This window comes from Clytia hemisphaerica, unplaced genomic scaffold, assembly GCF_902728285.1.
Source record: "Clytia hemisphaerica strain Z4C2 unplaced genomic scaffold, Clytia hemisphaerica genome assembly, whole genome shotgun sequence".
In the NCBI taxonomy this organism is placed as follows: Eukaryota; Metazoa; Cnidaria; class Hydrozoa; order Leptothecata; family Clytiidae; genus Clytia; species Clytia hemisphaerica.
In genome coordinates this window covers 2,943,992-2,967,839 of record NW_027103917.1, presented here as the reverse complement: position 1 = coordinate 2,967,839, position 23,848 = coordinate 2,943,992, and the positions used below count along the sequence as shown (strand labels likewise).

General features: G+C 36.5%; 1 protein-coding gene across 1 annotated transcript; it reads left to right on the top strand.

Annotated features, from left to right (window-relative positions):
- Nucleotides 1-390: 390 nt before the first annotated feature.
- LOC136809476 (lipoamide acyltransferase component of branched-chain alpha-keto acid dehydrogenase complex, mitochondrial-like) lies at nucleotides 391-19,898 on the top strand. Its single transcript, XM_067066013.1, has 12 exons — nucleotides 391-534; nucleotides 12,596-12,671; nucleotides 13,115-13,190; nucleotides 13,445-13,508; nucleotides 13,718-13,835; nucleotides 14,083-14,264; nucleotides 14,393-14,498; nucleotides 15,021-15,201; nucleotides 16,131-16,281; nucleotides 16,805-16,996; nucleotides 18,256-18,327; nucleotides 19,241-19,898. The coding sequence occupies exons 1-12, from the start codon at nucleotides 445-447 to the stop codon at nucleotides 19,406-19,408; spliced, it is 1,476 nt and encodes a 491-aa protein (XP_066922114.1). The 5' UTR covers nucleotides 391-444; the 3' UTR covers nucleotides 19,409-19,898.
- Nucleotides 19,899-23,848: the final 3,950 nt, after the last annotated feature.

The following is a 23,848-nucleotide window of genomic DNA, read 5'->3' as shown; positions in this document are numbered from 1 at the left end:
GTTTTTAACATGGTGGTGGTGCCGTGTCGCTGTAGACTAGTAAAAACGTCGTCGTTGTATCTCGCCTACAGCTTACGTTAGCAGTAAAGGACTCACTCTAAGTTCGCTGTTGACTGAATACTTTCAAACCACTCTCCTGCGGCAATATATCTTTTTTATAAAAGCTCTTTATAAGCACAAATACCGCGTTCCTGTCTCCAAGGAAAGGCAGACGCTTTATATTCTAAGTCCCTTGCAACCCAACGCCCAGAACGCCGTGTCCCCGCCCGCTTCTGGCCGGATTTTAGCTAGGTTACCCAAAGGGCGTCGTGTTGGGGCGGTTCACGTTTGCAATTGAGAGATTTTGTACCAAGTTGATACGTATACTGAAGGTTAAGATAACAACAATAGTCTCATTGCCATCTTAGTTTAGTTTCGTTTTCAAACCACAACATTCGATCAAAGATGGCGGCTGTAGTGCGAACTTTTCGTCGATGTGTCTCCAACAAAATCATCAAAGCCTCAAGCTGCTATTGTCATACTTCAAATGTTCTGGTAAGATTTCAGTTTATCAATACTTCTTTTATTCCTGTCTGAAATCTGATCAATTCTTACTCAAAGTTCCCCCTCTACACAGGTTTTCAAACTCCTAAGGGTATCTTCCCAGCCAACTGAACTGATGTTGAACTGAATCCTATCGAAACTATTTTCTTAATCGAACCATCAAACTCAATTGAACTTAATCAACGATAGGTGTTCGATTGGCCGTGACTTCTTCCATAAAGACGCGATGAAAGACATAACCTGGTCTTATTTAGTATTTTCCAGTCTCTTCTCTTGTTTGTCAGTGTAGCTCTAAAGCTCTAAAACAGCATCTAATAACATGAAAACCAGAATATGATTCTTCAATGGGAATCAAAACTATAAAGTGCACTTACAAACATCAATTTGTCAGATCTAACAAAATTTATAACGGCACCAAACAATATTCTGTCAAGAGTAGGGTGGTCAGAGGAAATTTCAAACTTACTTGCAGAATACCAAACCAAGTTTGATGGAAAGCCATAACCATCAGAAGAAAAATGAGGGGTCATTTACCTTCCAATTCTTTAAAGTTCCAAAGATATTACATTTTGAAGTTCAATTTTTCAAGCATTTTCGTGCACGCATCGCCAGCCATTTTGTACCTTCATTCAGCTTCATTACGGCACCAAAAGCGAAAGTGTTTTATGAAAAATTCCGCGCAAGAGGTTTGGTGCGAGTTTTATTTTCCATAGATGTAGCTGAAACGGGGTAATTACACCATAATCTTTCCCTTAGCGCTTGCCACCGGAAACAGCTTGATTCTTACTTTTTTCACATTTGGAAAGAAAAAACATTGTTCTTTCTAAATAATTCACGTTCAATAAAAAAATTTGATTTTTTCAATGAAAAAAACGCATTTTAAGTACATAATTTGACTTCCTGAAAAATAAACGTTGCTCCAACCAACGAACGTGGTACGTCTCAAAAGCTAAACTATTGCGGGGAACGATGCAAAAAATTCCAGGTCGATAGCTGTTTCGGGTGGCTAGCGCTTTGGATTTTAGAACCCCCGGATAAAAAATTCTGCCGTGCCGCGAACAAGAAGTTTGAAAAAACTCACCCGCGAGTACTCATTTTCAAATTTTGAAGGAACATGAAGACATGATGTGCTGATTTTTTCTGAAAAAGAAAGCTGAATAAATTCTCTACACTTTGGGAAAAATACTTATGTTAAAAGAGGTTTCCTTCTTTGAGATATGTAAGCTTGAATATTTTTTTTCGAAAATCTATGTTTTGTTACTGCCGCATGCGTAAGGCCTGACCTCCCTATCAAGAGCCTTGTAAACATTTCAACAACTTCCATCGAAATGATCTATCACAGCTCAGTCTACCATTTTTAGCGCGGTCCGAGGATTGAGCCGAGAACTCTCGCAGAGCGCCCGAGCTCCCGCGCGGCGCGCACCGCGGGGATGAAAAACTTCAATCTGTCAATCATTTTCTCAAGCGAAGAGTACGCGAAGCGATTCTAGCTTTACGATAGTGCCGTGGATAGTATTCAATTATCATTATCCCTTTATTTTCATTCCTAGAACTTTTGCAAAAAAAAGGAAAAATAGAAAGGTTGTATTTTTTACTGCTCTATTCACATACTGAATTTGAAAGATCTTCTATGTGGCGTTTTTTTGCAAACTTCAAAAAACTGATTTTTGTCCCGCCTTTGCGGGATTTTGGCTCAAGTGCTTGAGTGCAGCATAGGGTACAAAGTCCAAATATTGTGGCGAGGAAGTACTCAACAAATTGTCTGGTATGTTTGGAACATCTTTATGACGTAGAAGTTCAAACTAAATAAATAAAATAAATCTCTCATTACAAATCTAGTGTGAATATAGAATTGAATAGTTGAAGTTGACTCATAAATTAAGGCTTAACTTAGTAGTGCAAAGACAGAGGCCCAACAAAGGAAAAACAAGATGGCTGCCATGAATGAGAATGAATGAAAGCAAACACTGAAAAAGGCCACACCTACAAAAACAAAATGGCTGCCATGAAAGAAAAACAAGGAAAGCAAAACCTACCAGCTTGCCAGATATAAAATGCTGTGACTGGCAGCAATAAGTCAAGTGAATGTATGATTGATCCACAAGACCATGAAAAATATATTTGAGTTTGAGTTAGAGAGCTCCTTCCTCTGTGGTGACTTGATGTTAACTGAAGAAAAGTGTGAGTGTGCACTATTTAAGGCCACATTAAGGAGATAATAAAAACTAAGGAGATAAAATAACTAATCATATATGATAAGATTATCTCTATAATAATAGAAAATGTAAACAAATGAACTGTTCTACAAATTGACATTATGGAGATAATGTGATATTGAAACAAAATTGTAATTTCTCATAATATTGAATAAAATTAGGGCAATGCCCGCTACACTCCCCCACGAAATAGAGAGTAAACACAAACCATTGAGTTCATTGACATAATTAATTATTGAAACAATCATTCAGTTCTTTGGACCAATCAATTTCCTCAATTCGATGGATAACAACCAAGCACTATTTGAGAGTCAGTGAATTTGACTGATGTTGCGTGTTGAAATGATTTCCTGACAACTTCTCCTGCATGCGTATTGACCAATGCTGCATATAACTCAGCATGAGGCTGTGTCATTTCTTCTGGCACAAGACGACTTCTGGCAAATACCAATTGACATGAGTAGCTTCCATTTGTCAGTTTAAATCTTGCATAAATTGCAGCACAGATGAGATTTTCACTGGCATCTCCGAAGTCTAGAGTGTTGATCTCTAGATTGGAAGCATCAGATGGGACAGCAGCACGTTTGAATTTGATTGTCTTGATTTCTTGAAGCATTTCAAAATGAGATATCCATTCATTTCGTAGATTATCTGGTAGTGCGTCATCCCACTCCATTCGCCTCAGGACAAGTTTGTGTAGATCAACTTTCAGTGTGGCTGTGATTGGGGTGACAAGTCCAGCAATATCGAAAACCTCTGCTACTTTTGACATGCATTGACGACGGGTCAATGCTTGTGGAACTTCTTTGATTTGTTTTGGTTTCTTTCCACGGTACTTTTTGGCAAAATTGATTTCAGGATTGTCAATACTGATTTCATCTGCTTCTGGAAAGCATTTCATCCCAGCAACAGATACAGACTCTCCATCACTTGACAAAGATTGTTGTGGTCTTTGATGCGAAAATGTGAAGCCTTTCAGGTGGAATCCTCCATGGTTGACTACTAGCTCAAGGTCGTCAGCAAGTTTGAATGCCTTATCGATAGTTTCCTCTCCAGTCACACAGTCATCGACGTACACATCTTTGTTAATGATTTGATGAACCTTTGGGTGGTGCTCCTTGAAGAGGTTTGCTGTCTCACGTAATGCTCGTTCAGATTGGTTTCCGCTTGACTTGATGCCATAAATGAGGGTTTTTATAACTTTTTCTTCGGGTGGCTTGTATGGATCAAACTCATCTTGCCAGAGATAGCGTTGTAAGCACCATTGTGATTTGTCCAATTGAACTGAATTATACATCTTTGCCACATCTGTATGTATTCCAATGTAGTGACTCCTCCACCTGATGAACAATTCCACAAGTTTGTTCATGTTGTTTCTTCCCTTTGCAAGTAGATCATTGAGTGATTTACCAGAGTCAGTTTTCATTGAGGCGTCAAACACGACTCGGCATGGAGTAGAAATTGAATTTTCCTTCCATACTGCTCGCCATGGGATGAAGTTCTTGATAGGACTCTGATGCAGTTGTTGTTGAACATCACTTGGAAGATTCTTTACATATTCTACATATCCCAGATCTTGAAGTTTCTTCTCAGATTTCAGCACATCTGCCTTGTCATCGGGGTACTTGGCAAGACGCTTCATTTGTTGGTTGAACACTTTCAAAGCGATATGATGATTTGGTGCTAGGTAAGTGACAGGATCCATCATGAGTGGAAGTGTTGCAGTAGATGATCGATCACTAACATTGACAGTGACTGAGCGGTCAATGACATCTTGCTCAACCTCTTCCTGAACACTCATGGTTTCGTCAGTTGATTGAAGATCCTTGCATTTCTGGCAGCCACGGCAGTTGGTGCATCGGAATGTCAGCTCACTTCCAAGTTGTTCGGTTGCCTCAAATAGCATAACTTTGTTGACAAAATCTTGATCCTCTGCTTTGTCTGAGACATAGATGTCAGCTTGGTAAGATGGATATCCTAGAAGTTTGGCATCTGGGTTGACATGATACCCAAAGTTGAACAGTCGAAATTGTTGATTGACAAAATTAGCGATGTTGTGATGTTGTTGATTAATCTCTCTGAAGAGTCTACGGGGACCACCAACAACACCTCTTGAACCATCGGCACTCTTGAAGTGGGACTCAAAGATAGTGAGCCCTGATGGCAATTGAAAGATGAATTTAGGATGGTAACGCATGTATTGTATACCTATCATAAAATCGACTTCTCCACCAACTTGCGCTGATACCAGTGGGAGTTTCTTGGGATCACCACCAATGTCTTTGAAGCCATTGTGAATGTCATTGATAACATCACCATTGAGCTTGTACATTGGAAAGTCGTGTGTGAGCTTGTCCATACAAACTCCAATCATGGTTGCATCTTCTCCATTTGCGAGAGGTATGTTGACAGAGTAGATGCCATTGCTTGATAGGCTGACTTGATCGCCAACACCATTGGTTTGTATTGATCCAGCATAAACTTGTTTGGCACGTGTCTTGAGTTGTTTAACGGCTTTGAAGCGGCTGATGAAATCACTACATCCAGTATCATAAAAGATATTATACACCTTTTTGTCAACGAGGATGTTTTGGAACATATAGATGGCATCAGTGTTGCTATCTTCAATATCGGCATGGAAAGATAGTTTGATCTCTTTGGAGAAATTCAGGACTGGTTGATTGATGATACATCTTGATTTGTACCGCTCAAGTGTTTCCTGGTTCTGTGTGTTATTCTTGTGTTTCTCACAAACAAGAATGTGCTTCTTCATTGGAAATGATTGATGGTAGGTGTGTTGACAAACGAATGTATGTTGACAGTGACCATCGCGATGCTTCTCTTGGTTGGCACTTGCTCCAGGGAACAAGCATTGAAAGCACAGATTCTTGGATTTCAGTGTGCTGAGACGTTCAGCCGGTGTCAAATCAACGAAGGTTTTGCATGAGAAATATTGAATCAGTTTCATTCCACGTGGACCTCTTGTTTGGACATGGTCATTCTTTCCACAAATGAAACAGATGGTTTGATTGTTCGTTGATTGACTGGATGGAGGTGGATTCCATGGTGGAGGATTCGCCTGTGGTTTTGCTGCTGGTGGATTTGAGTCTGTCTGATGGCCAGATCCACGTCTGGTTGGTTGTTTTGATTGTTCCTGCTTCTTTGACTTTGATTGAAGAATCGCTCGTTGTTGTTGCATCTTGACTTCCTTATCGAGAAAGTCCAGCATTTGTCTCCACTTCCATCTGCCTTCCTTTGGTATCTCACAGCTGAGGGTTAGCCATCTGATTGATCTTTCCTCACCAAGTAGATTACAAGCTTGATCGAATGCGTCAGAATAGTACAGCTCGTTCTCGATGTGGTGATCAGTGGATAATTGCATCAGGTCTCTCATCAAGTTGGAAATCTTGCTGATGCTATTGATGATTTTGGTTGGATCTTTGGATTTGACTGTTTCACAATCAGTCAGTTCTGATATTTTGTTTGTCAGAAGTATCTTTGTGTCTCCATAGGCTTCTTTGAGGCGTTCCCAAATATCTCTGATCTCTAACACATTTTTAACGAGTGTTAGTGCATCCTTCTCCAAGTAGTTGTTTTTGAGCAAATCAGCTTGGAGATGTGTAGGTACAGATTGAGCAAAGAGTTTATTGAAATTGGTTTTGAAATCGTAGATGTTGGTTGAAGATTCATACCCACTGAACTTGCCAAGATTGATGTTGAGTTGCGATTTGTTGAATGAATCAATTTTATCCATCTCACGATCCTTGAACTCTTTGATGATAAGGGCTTTGTAGGCTTCCCATAGTTGGATAATGGTATCATAATCCCTCTTTGCAGCTTCAAAGATGACTTTCGATGGTTCTAGTTCAATATATTCTTTGAATTTTGCTGACAGTGACGTAACAGTCTTGGTGTATTTACTGAGGTCTTGATTGCGAACCTTTACTTCCTCATTTGACAATTTATCCACCTCGCATGTTGAAATCTTTCTGATTGAGGATCGAATGTTTTTCATTTCATCAGTCAAGAAAGTGGTTTTATTAGTTTTGATTGTCTTTACTGAACTATTTGCCTCTTGGATGACTTTGTTGGCACTTTGAACATACATGCTGATGGAATCATTCACTTCTTTGTACTTCAGTGCGTGAGGTTGGTATGCCTCTTCACCAAGTTCAGCTTGTAAGAAAGAGTGTTGTGTTCGGAACTGAGCACGCAGTGATTGGATTTTCTCGAGACAGTTCATAATTAAGTCATACGAATCTTGAATGGTTGTGGGGTCGTTGTCATTGATGAAATCTCCTATTTCACCTTGAAGGATTGACACACTGACTGCAGTTGGAATTGCTTGGATAGGTTTGTTCTCAGCCATTGCTGGAGGTATCTTTTCACCTGTAGAACCAAATATATTGTAGTTGATTCGCTTGGCACAAGTTCTCCTTGGTCTTTGCATGTGGTTTCAGGACACTTGGCAGGTGAGCGAGATGTCTGACGCTTGACAGAAGAGCGAGACCTTGGACGCTTGACAGATGAGCGAGACGTCTGACACTTGACGGATGAGCGAGAAGTTGGACGCTTGACGGATGAGCGAGACGTTGGACGCTTGACGGATGAGCGAGACGTTGGACGCTTGACAGATGAGCGAGACGTTGGACGCTTGACGGATGAGCGAGACGTTGGATGCTTGACGGATGAGCGAGACGTTGGACGCTTGACGGATGAGCGAGACGTTAGGCGCTTGACGGATGAGCGAGACGTCGGACGCTTGACGGATGAGCGAGACGTTGGACGCTTGACAGATGAGCGAGACGTCAGACGCTTGACGAATGAGCGAGACGTTGAACGCTTGACGGATGAGCGAGACGTCAGACGCTTGATGACGGATGAGTGAGACGTCGGACACTTGACGGATGAGCAAGACGTCGGACGCTTGACGGATGAGCGAGACTTTGGACGCTTGACCGATGAGTGTCAGGATAAGTTAATAGACTGGTGACGTCAGACCATTGATTGGATGACTTGACAGCATTTGAGTTATCTCGCTGTTTGAATGTGGCGAGGAAGTACTCAACAAATTGTCTGGTATGTTTGGAACATCTTTATGACGTAGAAGTTCAAACTAAATAAATAAAATAAATCTCTCATTACAAATCTAGTGTGAATATAGAATTGAATAGTTGAAGTTGACTCATAAATTAAGGCTTAACTTAGTAGTGCAAAGACAGAGGCCCAACAAAGGAAAAACAAGATGGCTGCCATGAATGAGAATGAATGAAAGCAAACACTGAAAAAGGCCACACCTACAAAAACAAAATGGCTGCCATGAAAGAAAAACAAGGAAAGCAAAACCTACCAGCTTGCCAGATATAAAATGCTGTGACTGGCAGCAATAAGTCAAGTGAATGTATGATTGATCCACAAGACCATGAAAAATATATTTGAGTTTGAGTTAGAGAGCTCCTTCCTCTGTGGTGACTTGATGTTAACTGAAGAAAAGTGTGAGTGTGCACTATTTAAGGCCACATTAAGGAGATAATAAAAACTAAGGAGATAAAATAACTAATCATATATGATAAGATTATCTCTATAATAATAGAAAATGTAAACAAATGAACTGTTCTACAAATTGACATTATGGAGATAATGTGATATTGAAACAAAATTGTAATTTCTCATAATATTGAATAAAATTAGGGCAATGCCCGCTACAAATATGCGTTTCCCGTAATTTTTGTATGAAGAGTTAGGTCTACACTGTTTGTAGATTTTCTGACTTTCTATGACTTTGTGAGTTTTTCCTACCGTCAACTGCTCTAACTTGGGACGATTGGTCGAAACATGGGACTTGTTGATATCTGGCGGCCTGTATTTTCACTCATATAAGGACCACCCTGCCGACGCACCAGACTTAACGAACACCGGACACGCGAAATTCTGTTGCAAAATGAGAATTTTTTTTACCACCGGACAATTTCTACACTGGACTTAAGGAAGTCAGATGTCCGGTGTCGGAGAAGGATATTTTTCCCACCGGTGCGTCCGGTGTTTCTTAATTTTTTGTTTCATAAATGTCCGGCGTCCAATATTCCCTGTATGCAACACCGGACTGACACCGGACTTATTGCGTCCGGTGTAGCAAAACGGTGCGTCGGCAGGGTCCTCTTATATACTGTTATAAATCTCTTTGACAACAAATTTGTTTTGATAACTCCACCAAGTTTATCAATCATACTTTCTGTCATAAGGACAATCTCAAATCAATGTCGCCTAAGAAAAAGTTAATTTTTTTGAGGAAAAAGTGGAAAATTTACATAATTGACCATATAATCTTCATTTTTTATCTAAAAAGGTTGAAATTTTGAGGGTTGGTCATAATTGATGGCTTATGCCCAAAAATGAAAAAAAAACTTGAAAAAGGTTTGTTATTTGAGGTTAATATGACAATTTATAGACTTTTGTTAACCTCAAAATATAGAGACACTTATTGAATTATTGGGGAAAAAATTATTAGGGAGTCATCAAAAAGGCTTCAAATATCAAGCTTGTTCAAAAAAGGTTAGAGATTTCCCACAAGGAAGGTGCAATTCATGAGGTTAAAAAATGGTAACAAGTAACCTCACATTCTTAACCATATCTTCTGCTAGCATGTGTATTAAGTTATGGGACAAAAGTAAAATGATACTAGAAGCTTAGATCAATAGGGTTTTTATGAAATTGACAATCTTTGCTCTAACGTAGGGTTAAAAATTGAGGTTAAAATTAGAACTCCATGTTAAGGAATGTGAGAAATTTGCTTCTCTAATTGACCTAAATAGTTCTATTCTATTAAAGCTACAGGAACAAAATTACTTTTTAAAAGTTTTGATAAAGTAACTAAGCTAAAAAACTATGAAATAGACCAAAAAGGTTCTTAAAATGAGGTTAAACAACCTGAAAAAGTAGGATGTTTTAGCTTATACCTTCAAACTTAAACAACTGAACGAAAAACGTTTAAGGTATACTACGATAAAAAGTTAACCTCAAAGATTTTTAATTCAGACTTAATTAAGACTTAAGCTTTACTTTTAAGCTCAGTATTGAGATCAAAAACAGATTTATAAGTCATTAAAGTATACAACAAAGACTTTAAAAACCCTATAAGCCCAATTCACAAATAACCTCATTTTTGGTACCCAAACTAAGATATTAACCTCATTTTTTCTACTTTACCTTGTTCCTCAACCATTGAATAATGGATCCCACTATTTTTATCACACAATTTTCCCTTTTTATGAGGTTATCTGAAAGCTTAAAATCAACCCCTTTCTCGGGTACTTCTGTCTCTCAAGTTAATATACGAGTTAACCTCACTTTTTATACCAAAATATAATTTTTCATGTTTAGTTGTTTTTGATAATAGGCTGCTGTTTGTCTGATATCCAAAATTAGACTGAAATATCATTGTTAACCTCACAATTAGGGTCTTTTTGTGAAATAACCTCAAATTTTACACCCTACTTGAAATGTTAACCTCATTTTTTCTAGCCTACCTTGTTGCCCAATCATTAAATAGTAAAACCCAATCATTTATTTTTACTTTAACCTCACATTTCATACCAATTTTGGTCTATCTTTAAGGACCATTAGGTTAACCTCAGTGCAAGTTAACCTCATATTCTTAACCCTACTTTGACCAAGAATATCTCTTTAAATTCAACACTTAACCTCTATAATGTATATATCATTGTGAACCTGAATAAATTTTGAGTTAGCATGTAAAGTAGCAAAGAAAAATAAGTTAACCTCATTTATTTATCCTTTGTTATAGTCAAAAAAGTTCTTTTGAATAAGTTAGGCGATTTTTGGGGGTTTTGACTTGAGATGGTCCATAACATGTCCGATAACTTTCACTGATAGTGCGCCCTTTTTAATATTTTTGTTTTCATTCAAAATGACCGAACCCAATTTCGAATTTGATACATAACCACACCCATACCCAACCCTACTAGGTCGCCGTAGGTCCTGACACTATTCACGAATGCCAGATTCGAAAGATATATTTCTGTCTTTCGTCTTTCTGAAGAAGCCATCACCTGTTCGATTACCGAACCAATCTTTTATTTTATTTTATTTTGATCAGTAATAATCAAAGGTGGTGAGTGCATAGATGTCAACTTGGCCTCACAAAAATGCAAGAGAGCTCAAGTCGTAAAAATTTTCCCCAACAATCCTACTTTCCAAATTGGGAAATCAGGGGAATTTTCCTACGAAATCTGATTTTTCGGAATTTTTTTTCGGGAAATCGGAATTTTTCGTCCCAAATTTCCAAAATCAGGAAATTTTGCCATTCAGCTTCTTTCAAAATCTGAATCTTTTTTCAGGAAATCGGAAATATTTGGAAATGAGGGAGATGCGAGAGAAAATTCTGAAAATGCGGGAGATTTGGCTGAATTTTTTTCTGTGGGAGAAAACGTTAGCATGTCTCCCGCCCAATGCAAGAGAGTTGACAGCTACCGTGAAGTCGTGTAACTTGCATCAGTGGAGGAAAACTTGCATAGCCATCAAATGACTGACCAATGAAGGAAGCAAAATTTTAAAACAAATGAACTACACAGTTCTGCTTGCAGCTCTATCATTTTTGTTTTGATTTAACTTTGTATTTTAATGACCAGCTAGGTCATTCATTCGAGGGCTATGCATGTTAGCCTCCACTGATGCAAGTTACCCGATCTCTTGGTATGTGATTGCACAGGTGTCGGGTCGGACTTCGACATGCATGTACGTCAGTGTTCAATCGAGAAAAAAACAAACATTTTTAATGTTGTCTAAACTTTTCACTATATCTAAAGAATTAGTAAACCTTTTTAAGATCTGTAAAAAGCTCTCTACTTACAAATAGTTCTAGAATAAACCCTGAAAAAAAAAACATTGCAGAATCTTTTAGTACACATGGCAAAAGAAAAAGAAATTAAAAAGTTAAAACCTTTAAATCAACTAAATTCTTTCCATAATCCATACACATCAAAAAGGGTTGTTAAGAAAGTTATTGAATACTCATAATTTTTTTTAAATTTTAGTACTCGAAGTTTGATTTTTAAAAATCGATAAATGGTTGTTCGATCATAACCGATTACCGTGAGATCGGGTAATTTGCAACAGTGGATGGAAACTTGCATAGCCCTCAAATGAATGACCTGCCTGGTCATTGACATTAAAATAGTTACAAAACAAACCTGATTTACAAAATTTACGCATAGTAAAATGTATATCTCCTTATCATAAAAGTGAGGTCATGCATAGTTATGTTTATCATTATCAAAATTTGAGATTACATGTCAATCGAGAAACAACTGAATTCCTGCCATCTTAAAATTTATGATCTTACATGATTTTTTATTGTTTAACCACGCTGTTTTATTTACCTGCAACTCTGTCAGCGAGTAACTTGTCAAAAATACTCAATATGAGATTCTAAAATGGTAGAGCAGAGTGGAAACATTTCCTTTCGAATTTTGCTGGCTTTGGTTGGTCAGACATTTGATGGCTATGGAATTTTCCCTCCACTGATGCAAGTTACCCAATCTCGAAGTACTTCGACTATCGAATTTATTGATTAGTACCATCTGGAATAGAAGCTCCTCACAGTGTCTCAAAGTCTTAAAAATACTAAGAAACCATACAATCCAACACTTCCGCCATACTTTTCAATCGTATGTCAAGAAATATGATTAAATTTTAGCCAATAGCTGTCTTAGATGGATAGATTTTTGGATTTCAGCAGAAGCTTGTAAAAATATTTATAAAAAAGGGCTACAAAAAAAACAACTATTTTTTCATTGAAAATTTTCATTCTTTTACAGAGAACAAATGTATCAATTCAATTTGGGAAGCAACAAATATTTCCATCAGTTAATCGCTCCTTCCACTCTTCCTCAGGTTAGAAAACTTCTGTTTTTTTTCTCATTTAACAAACAGCTATTCTTTTATCAGTATCGAAGATCCCATGGTATTCTGATTACAACTCAAGAATATTCAATACTTACAATAGTTTTCGACAAATCAACTACAGCTACAGTAAAGTGTTGAACATTTTTAAGATCGTACACATTGTTTTTATAAGCAACTCCAATTTTTGGGTCAAGGCTTAGCATTCTAGCTCATTTCCTGAAAAAATTACTTTGACCACCCCTGATTTTATACTATATTGGGTTTTGCTTATTGGGTCAATGGCTATCGTTTGCCATGTTCAGATTATTTAAAAAGCTTTTACTTTACGAGATAGTGAAAAAGATTTGTCTAATCTCAGGGCTCGAGCCTTAGCAACGTGGTTGCTTATGTAAAAAAAATTTGTACCAAGCTAACATTTTTTATTGTTTCAGTTTTGAATGGGGATGTTGTACAATTCAAACTTGCAGATATCGGTGAAGGGATTGCAGAAGTGCAAGTCACAGAATGGTAGGAAATATTGGAAACAATGCTTAAAAAAAAATCATTTTTCTCTCAACACAATTATTCTAAAAACTGAAAAGAAAAATTGAAGCAACAATCAGTGAAACAGATAAACAAAACGACTGCTTTTATGAAACTTGATATGACTTCATCCGCGAGTCACTGGAAATGCTTTTGTTTGTTTTAAAAAAGCTCGGACACTGAAAGTACTAGCCTGTTTATGGAGAGATTGTGTATGTTTCATTATTTTGTTTCTTTAGGTACGTAGAAGTTGGCGATAAAGTGGATCAGTTTGATCAAATTTGTGAAGTCAAAAGTGACAAAGTATGTATTGGTATAAACCCATTCAACTTGATCTCTGAAAATATTTAACCTTTTTGTGTCTGCTGAAAGATAGAGGGTGAAATCAAGCTGTTTTGTCAGGTTTTGTTGCAATGTTTTTCCTACTATGTTTCATGATATGATATGATGATTTGTGTATGTAAGATATTCCTCAAAGCTATCAAAAATATTTTTTTTAAATCTTCTAACAGGCATCAGTAACGATAACCAGTCGTTTCACTGGAACCGTCACCAAATTACATTACGATGTAGATGATGAAGCAAAAGTTGGAACACCTCTTGTTGACATCGAGGTTGATGGTTCCGCTGGTAAGAGCAAACGAGACTCAAAATTCATATAACATTTTTCAAATAAAGCAAAGTAAAATTTGAATTTTTGTTAGGGATGTTAAAGAATTCACCTCGTTGAAACATCATTAGGTACCGCAAGATCCTCAGTATAATGTTGCTTCTTTTTTAAATGCGCTCCGATAAAATACTAAAACAAGCTAAATAAAAATTACCTAGTTTGAGGTATAACATTTCAAATATGATCATGTTTGTTCGTCTTTCATAGACACAGAGCCACAAGCAGAAGAACAAATTTCACAAGATACTTCAGCCGCTGAAACTCTCCCACCACCGCCACCTCCATCACAAACTGCTCAGGCCTCAGCACCTGCTCCAACAACACCTGCCAGCACGTCTTCATCAACCCTAGCTACACCAGCTGTTCGGAAAATTGCAAAAGAAAATAATGTAAATTTCACATTCAGTTAGTATTAATAGGTGGATAATTGGAGCGCTATGGAAAAAATAATGTAAATTTCTATAGCTACTACAGTGCATGATCATAATGCTATATTATTCTCTCTTCTAACCCATAGATAAATTTAGCAGTGGTTCCAGCAACTGGAAAAGACGGTCGAGTTTTGAAAGAAGACATTCTGAAATTTCTTCAAAACAAAGATTCACATCCAGCAACGACAGCAGGTATCCTTTAATTTTTTGTCAGTATTCTTTTTAGTGGTGCACACTTTTTTATATAAGAATAATATTTTTTGGCTAAGGGTGAATGAAGTATTCTTAGGAAGTTTCCTAATCTTAGGCTGAGTGAGACATTCTTATTACATTTTTATATTTCATAGTTGAAAACATTTTATATATAATAAACGCAACAGGCTCATAAAAATTATGCTTTTTTTTTTCCCAACCAATATTCTCGCCAACTCGTAAAAATCTCACTCTCAATGTATTCTAAAGATATTCTTGACGTTAAGTTGATTACCCCCTGGTATTCTTATAAGCACTATTCTTATAAAAAGAAAAGCAACAATTTATTTTTTCGTTTTTGTATATTTTGCAAAATAATTTACATAATTTCTTTTCTCTCTGATCAAGGGACCAGATAATCTATCACCTCGAGATACCTCAGCTTTATAAACCCAACATGGCTTTATATTATCTGACTGTTTTCCAATGGCAACTTTTCTATTTTTGTTTGTTCCATTGTAGTACCTACAATACCAACACCCACACCCACCCGACCTGCACCCATTCCTGTGGTGACGTCACAAGAGGATGAAGTTGTGCCCATCAAAGGAATGAAGAAGGCTATGGTGAAGTCAATGGAACAATCTTTGAGGATACCTCATTTTGGTTATTGTGATGAAATTGACGTCACTGAACTCATTCAGTAAATATTTCTTATGTTTGCCATGAATTCTGCCTTTCGTATCACAATTAAGTGAATAGAGTCGCTCTCATGTTGCCTTCTGACCAGCCACCAGAACCGTTGGAGAACCAACGGAACCGGCGAGACTCAAACTCACAACCATGCCATTCGCGGGCATTTGTTCTACCGTTGAGCTACGGGTCCATTGTGGAACCCAAAGGCTCAAATGCAACTCGGTAGAACTGGGAGTGAGTTTTTGTCTACTGACTTGACAGAGACTTAATAAGTTTCTTGTGTTTAATCTGTTTCATTAAGCCTTTGTCCTTTTGATTTCAGATGGTTTTAGATAATACTTCCACAAACGAGCACATTGCTTTGCCAACATGAAACTGACATGACTATGAAAAGAACATTACTACCTTAAGTGGATAAATTTTAGCGGGGATTTAATTTAGCGATAGATAAATTTCGTAAAATTTGGCGGGGATTTAATTTGGCGAATTGGAAATTTTGTCACACTGAAATTGGTGAAAAATACTCAAAAATATACTAAAAAGTTGTGATTTTTCACATAATTCTCTTTTTGTTAGATTTGGCGGGGATTTAATTTGGCGAATTGCCGAATTTGGAAATTTTGGCGAAGATTTAATATTTAATCCCCGCCAAAATTTATCCACTTAAGGTATTTCTTATATTGGGCCATTCCAATAAATATCTATACAGGGGAAGGACAAATATTTCCAGGGGGTTATCCAAAAAAGGGGTCTAAGGAAATTTTTCTATTTTTTCAGGGAGTAAAAGACTTATTTTATTTCCCCCACCCTTTAAGTTATGAAGAAGAATATCCTAAGGGTTTAAAAAGGTTTGTCCACCCCCTGTAAGGATGTTAAATGAAACAGGCCATTTTCTGAATCGATTCACTTTCTATTTCATTCTTTCTCTCACCTTAGAACCCAACGCTCACTACGACCACTTTGTATGGAACGCGGTGTGAAGTTATCCTTCATGCCCTTCTTCTTGAAAGCTGCTTCCATGGCTTTGACGGAATTCCCCATTTTGAATGCCTCTTTTGATGAAGAAAATATGTCGATGGTTTATAAGGTGATTATTGTTTTTCATAAGGAAAAGATACTCAACATGATGAGACACATAAGGAGCGAATTTTTGAAATATATTTAGCTCTATAAGAAATATCGGTCAATCTTACTCAAAATGCCTCGTGATTAGACTGATAGACATGGTAACTATGGTTACCACCCCTCTTTTGTCATTTATGATACCAATATTGACCCCTATTTGTGTCAAAAATGGTGTTAGCTCCTTTCATTTCTTTCCAACCTGAATTTATATTTTCAGAACGTATAAAATTGTCACTAATTCTAATCTGAAACCATTCATCAGTATCGTTGGCCATCATCCTTTGAATGAGAAATAGGATCTGGGTCTAGAAGTAACCAACCCTCCACAGTTTGCGATCAGCAATTGCTGTACCCAGTTTCTAGCCCTGTTTTCTATTTCAAAATATCCAGAATTGGGAGTTTTTTCGAGTGCTGAAAGCCAGTATAATACATAGTAAAATATTATCAGCAGCTCTTACAATTTTGAACCTTTCTTTCTTGCATAGAAATCACACAATATTGGCATTGCCATGGATACGAAAGATGGCCTCCTTGTCCCAAACATCAAGAACATCCAAGTGAAGAGCGTCTTTCAAGTAGCGCAAGACTTGAACCATTTACACGAATTGGGAAAACAAGGCAAATTAGGACTCGATGATTTAACAGGAGGAACTTTCACCTTATCCAATATTGGATCTGTAAGTGTGGCTAGATTTCTCTATTTTTGACCCTCGTGTGGTGATGAAAAGCTTTCTTGTTGTAACTATTGAAGCACCCGAGAGTATTTTTGGTGAAACCTTTAAAAAGTAGTCTTCGTTTTACCTCGAATTATTCAAGTCGAATAAAAGAGTTTTGGATTGGTGAAAGTTGTATAGTTTCTGTGTGTTTAATCTCAGTGTAGGTTTCATTTTTGTTACCGAACTAGGTCTCTATAATTTAACAAAAAGGACTTTCAACCTGTCCAATATTGGGTCTGTTGGTTTTTTTAATTCCTTTTTTTTCGTTTCATGGTCCTTTTCTTTAGGGAAAGGTCAGTCTCTCGACAACAGTCAAGGGTGGCTCCTCATTTTCAATAGGTCTGCGTGGTACGCTCACTCTTTTGACTAGGTTGCTCATACAGGATATAAATCATACAATTTTTGTATAGCTTTCGGGATTCCTAAAGGTAAGTCTTTCGATCGCATCCGAAAGCACCCCGAAGAGTTATGGGGTATGACCCGGCCAGGTCACGTTTATTGCTTCGTAGTACACTCTGTGCGCATTGTCTGTTTGATAAAAAAATTCCCGTACGGGCCTTTCTGCGATAAAGTATGATTTATAAATAGCAACACTTCTCTCGTCGTCTCCCCTCTCTCACCACCACTCCATCACAGCGGTCGCAGTTTTAAAAATCTCAAATGAGAAAAGACAATGACAACAGACCCTCTACGGCAATGAATTTTGAAATTAGCCGTATATACTGGGTCTGTGTACAGACAAGGCCAGTGATTGAACAAATGACATTGTGTACCATCGTAACCTTATGCTTTATTTTGCACTAGGGTTTGCTTAGTAATTTTCCCTGAAGATTGTATAGGTTTCACTCAAACACCATTCATCGCTGATAGATTTGTCATTTTATTGGATTTGTATTTTATACTTTGTATGTCGGATGGAAATGGTTATTTAGGTGTGTGGCATTTGGTCAATGGATGCGTTCTAAGTGGTAGTTTTTACACTAGGCTTGGATAGTGGTAGTATTCGAGCATTTGTTTTGAACTTTTTCCATCAATGATCTTTACTATTGATTTTGTCGTGTATATTTTTTCTTGGGATTGGTTTCCCTAGTTTTTGGGTTCAGCTGTCATACATTTTCTTTTGGAAAGGTGGGTTTTGACCTTAATCAACAGTTTTGTATTGCTTTCTTCAAGTTTTATTTTTGTCACTGTGATTCTTTTGAATGTCATTTTATCTACAGATCGGAGGAACTTACGCTAAACCAGTGATCGCACCTCCAGAAGTTGCCATTGGTGCTCTTGGCAAAATACAGGTACGAGAGAGATCATTAAAGGTTTTGTTTTTAAATAGTGATATCGTTTGCTTATTCTTCAATTTTAATTCTCAAGCTTTTTCACATTGAATTGACACTGATGGGGAGCAAGATTGGTCCGAAAATGGAAAAGAAAAACATTTTTTGCTTATATCATCATAATAAAACAATAGGCAGACACTGTCCCGATATGAAATATGTATCTGATATAAAACGGGAACACTTATGTAAAAAAAGCTATTTTTTTTTCGTCATCAAGTATCATGTAAAAAGGTTTCAGACAGCATTTCGTCACACTAGAAGCAGTAAAAATTGTATCGATTTTTATATCAAACTTGGGTTGAACAATATTCATTGATTTGAAAAAAGAATTTAAGTTTGGTGAAAGATATTTTGTCAATTTTGTGACCTTAAACAAGCGAGTGAAGAATTTTCTGCCCTAAAGGCTGGTTTTCAAAAAGTGGAGGTCGGGGAAAATTAAAGGCAGAGTAAAAATGTAATGAAAATTACAAAGACTTATGCGTTACAAATGTTTTATTAACGAGGAAGTTTCTTCTTATTTCGACTATTCATAAATAATGTTAATGTTAATCTTTCATTTTTATTTCGAACTGTTACAGATTTAAAAAAATCATTTTTAATGGTTTGAATTGCATTGTTTGAACTTATCTTCGTTCGTTTTGACAATAGGATTTTATATTCCTGCTTAAAAGAATCTTAAAAACAATCAAACTTTAGACTTTGGAAGATAATAATTGAGTCTTTACCAGCTTTGATAGATTTGTCTCCGTAGAAGTTATTTGGGATTTGACAAGCAAATGCTTTTTTGGAGGGAAAGGATGGTCAAAATAATAAGTTTAAATTCTATCAGCTTGTTAATTATAGATTGTTTTTCTATATTTTCTCATTTCAGCATTTGCCCCGTTTCGATGCAGACGGCGAATTAGTGAAAGCAAGCATTTTTAACGTCAGTTGGTCGGCTGACCATCGTGTTATAGACGGTGCGACCATGGCTAGATATTCTAACCTCTGGAAGTCATACCTTGAAACCCCCTCATCAATGATCTTGGACATGAAGTAGAGAAAAAAGCTCCCTTTTTAAAATTCGAAAGGATAACAAATTTATTTATTTTTTAATTTTCTTTTTTTTTGAATTTACCTTCAAATTCTTATTTATGACAATCGTAATTTTTCTATTTTACTCTTGTGCTTACGCAGGGACCTGGAGATTAATTAGGATATTGTCAGGTTTGTCCTTTTACGAATTTAGAAATCCATAGAGCCAAGCCTTCCCTTTTTACTTTACTTGTGGGCCTTACAAGAGACCAACATTTGACAATATGAAAAGAAACTTCCATGTTTTTGCTTCTCGCCTAAATTTGAGGAAAACGGCCGATGCCTACCCCCTCCTAATTCTGGCTATTGTTTTTAGATACTTAGGTTTTTAATAAAATAGATTTTCAAACAAATTTAACGGAAAAATATTTATACTTTCATTTGATTTGTTATTTTTAGACCATTATTTTTTTCTTTTTTTAAAGAAATATGAAAAACGAAAGTCGAAGAACAAATTGACGCTGTTTTCCTTCTTACGTCTGACGGCACTTTTTGACGACGCTTTGACGGATTTTTATCAGCAAATGTAAGTACACTATCATGATTTTCATTTCATTTCTTTAAACATCCCTTATCCCTTAACATAGATAGATAGATAGGGTTGATAGTTTACGTGCATAGCCCAGTAATCTTAATCTTTTAGACAGTTAATTGTTTTCGCGGGGTGCACTGCTATCCGGCTCGTCATTTATGAACTGAACAGAATTGGCCATCGCTTCTTTTTCTTCAGCAATCAATTGCAGATTCTTTTAGTCAGCAGATCGATGTTTTTTCTTCGAATTTTCTTCAGCAACATTCATTTTACTCACTCACTTTCGTTTTGCAAATTGTAAGTACAGTCGGCGCTCTCTTATTCGAAGTTCTACTATTCGAGACGCTCCATTATTCGATAATATTGAAAGTCACCGTCAACATGAAACTCTCATAAACGTAGCCTGCACACATCCCCTCTGAACTAATTTGGGGATGCATGCAGCCTATCATAAACGACGCTCTCCTATTCGATACGCTCCATTATTCGATGAAAATATAATTCCCCTTGAAAATCGAATTAGAGAACGTTAACTGTAGATTCGAGAAGCTTTGTTGGATAATTAGTGCGCACATTTTTTTATGAAAACAATTTTATAAGAACAGGGTAAGAACAATTCGAGGCTCAAAAATAAGAAAAGTCGAAACTCCAACAAAGAAATTATTGGTTCTCATAAAAAAGTGTTTGGTTGGGGCAGTAGGCCTTAAAGAGTCATCTTCAGAGAAATTAAACGTTGTTAATAAATATAGACTTATCTAGTTAGATGTCTAACTTTAATCATCTTTATGTAAAGTTCTCTCCATTTGCAAATTGATGCTAAATAGAACAAAAGATACTGTCTGTTTTTTTCTTGGCATGTCATGTAGCAGAGTATAAGGGAGAGAGACGTGAATTGATCTTAGCTCTGGTTTAGACGACCAACCTTTTACCCTGCCTATTCTGATTGTGAATTAAAGTGGGCAGAAAGTTGGTTGTCCAAAGTCAATGCATTGCCTTTTTTGAAGTCATTTCAAGCAAAGACTTTTTTCAAGCAAAGATTGTAACTGCCAACAGTGCAGAAAGTCGGCTTTCTAAACTAGAGCTAAGTTGTGTTAAAGTCAGCTAAAAGCAAGTCAACTCGTTTGAGTTCAAATCAACGAAAGTCAACCGTAGAAGTATTTATTTATCATCTAGTTTCAGAAGGATACGATGAGACATGAGTCGATTGAAATGAAACTCGAGATTTGTGCATCGTCTTTCATTTGGCCACATTGTATTTCAGACACCGCATAAAACTTAAGAATTTTAAGAACATTGTAAAAAGTTTCTGGTCTTTCAAGCATACAATTTCTTAAAAAATTTTAACACTTGCAAAATTTAAGTCTTGACATGGTAGGCTTTAAAAATTACTCGGCCATCTTAGATTTCAGACAGCCAGAAAGTTTATCACCTCGATCAAGGAACGTTTATTATTGCGCAAATGATTATTGAAATGCTTGTTCTATTTAGAGCTTAACTGTCAATTGAGTTGTAAGGGAATTATTAAAATCGTCACACAAAAAACGAGATTAGTTTCTCAGATAAGGATGACCTCAGTTGGCCATCTGTTCATTGATGCGATCATGTGAAGTGGAGACTTCAGTTTGTTCAAGAAAGCTGATAAAATGTTAATCAAGGAATTATACTCTTTTTGATTTCCTGTTTTGTCTCAAGGTTTCACTGACCTCTTGATTCACTAAGTTTTTGTGATACCTTCATCTGAAGAGGCTTCCCAGTTGACACACAACGTTGTTTCAACGTTCATCTTACGTTGTATGGGCGTTCATGTAATCTTCACAACGTCAGTGTAACATTATTTGAACGTTTATCTTACGTTATTTCAACGTTCATCTAACGTTACGAACATTAAATAAACATTGAAGCCTCATAAATATTTGTTAAGTTTGCTGTAAAGTCCGTGTGGGAACCTCTTTAATTTGAAAATTCAAAAGGATGCATGATTTTGTCTGAGCTTTGTAGTAAAGTACACGTTTCTTTATAAGAACAAACTATATCAGAACAAAAGGCTTTGATGGCCAAAATGTTAGGGAACAAGTTAAGAACATTTCAAGGTTTTGCGAACTCTAAAAACCGATTACTTGGGAAGATGCAAAAAAAGTGAAATTAAGAACATGTTAAGAACACTTTTAGGCTTAAAACTCAAAAAGTTAAGAACATCCAAAGGCTTCAAAAATTGTGGATGTTCTTATAAAAATAAACGTGTATTATAATTATGCACATTTCCCACTTTTATCTCTATGTACAATGGAAATTGTTTGTAAGGGTCATACCTTTTAACTGCTTGACATTCTCAAAAGGCTAAAAAATCGCATTTTTAAGATTTTTCAATCCTTTAACTTTGAATCGAATTATCTCGGCTTTGGTGATAGCTATTAACCCTTAATGGTTGGTACCGTTGGAAAGCTCTTTCAAAGCTCTATTTTTTTTGACAAGGGTGAAACTAGCACTGAATATTTTGGCCAGGCTCTTGTGAAAGGCCCTTAAAATCTAAGCGTTTACAATTCATCTGTTATCTGTTAATATGTTGTTTTTTCGATGAGTGACCTTTAAAAACACAACACATAGCTTTATGTTTTTTGACATGACTTCCAATCCATTGTTTTGATTAAGTTCAAATTTCGAAACGTTCACGACTCATTTGTGTTTTTATTTGAAGAGAATTTTTGCATGGATTTATGTTCGAGGTTTGGACAATTTTAGACTTGTTTATAATTTGAGGGTTTAACTTAAAGTTATTCTTACCTGAAGGGATGAGAAATCTTGGTTGAGTTGAGGAAATATTCAAGTCACAAAGGTTCTAGTCAGAAGGATTCCATTGTTACTTGGCATTCTTTGGCAGGGTAGTTTTGCCTCTCAGAATTTTTGTATAAAAATCGCCTTCAGCTTTTTCACTTGTCAGGAATAGTTTGCAATATTTTTTTGAAATTCACGAAGCAAACTTTTCTCTATACATCCTTGTTTTATAAGCCTTAAAGCCTTAAAATGTTCTTAACTTATTCTTCGTATTTTTTTATAAGAACGATTTTAAAAGAACACGAGGTTCAATTGTAGATAAAAACTTAGAAAGAAATACGAACAATTCTAACTTCGAATTTTAGTGAATGCTAATTTTTTTCAATAAGTGAATTAAATATATTAAGAACATTTAAAGAATATTTAAAGAATATTTTAATCCTAAGAACAGTCTAGCTTTAAGCCAAAATTTACTTGCCCTTGAAACGTGTACATGGGTAGTTTAAAACTCACTTTGGATTTCCAGGTCGATTTACAAATAAATGTTGAGTTCTATTTCATTTTTCAAATCCCATTGGGCAGTCGGAACCACTACATAGAAATGGCAACTATTGCCTTAACGGGAAATATTTCCCGAACGGGAAGGTGAAAAAAACCCAAAAAGGAAACTGTTTCCAGATTGAAAATTTCCTGATTCGGAAACTATCCATTTCGGGAAGTTTTTCACCTTCCCGTTCGGGAAATATTTCCCGTGAAGGCATTAGTTGCCATTTCTATGTAGTGGTTCCGACTGTTGGGGAGGGTCTAGCGTGTCACATACGTCAAATAATCCATTAATTTTAAACAAGAACCCCTTTAGATTATTTGACGTAAGCCCTCTGTCTGTGAGACGATGTGACGTGATTGGTTTTTTGGAGAGAGCTGAAAATGAAGAAGAAAAAGTGAAGAAGTTACGTAAGGGAAAGATTTAATTAAAGTCACACCCATCTTGTTATTGATAGACTCGGTTTAGGTTTATTCGAGGCTCTCTCTTTTGACCTGAGACGTCCTAAGGAACTTTTTTGCACAGATTTTTGCTCTCTAAATATGGGATGTTTTTAT

Coding starts and splice junctions, on each gene's coding strand:
- LOC136809476 (XM_067066013.1), top strand. CDS start 445: ATGGCGGCTGTAGTGCGAACTTTTCGTCGATGTGTCTCCAACAAAATC. Junction 12,672..13,114: donor CTCCTTCCACTCTTCCTCAG/GTTAGAAAACTT, acceptor TTATTGTTTCAG/TTTTGAATGGGGATGTTGTA. Junction 15,202..16,130: donor GACGTCACTGAACTCATTCA/GTAAATATTTCT, acceptor CTCTCACCTTAG/AACCCAACGCTCACTACGAC.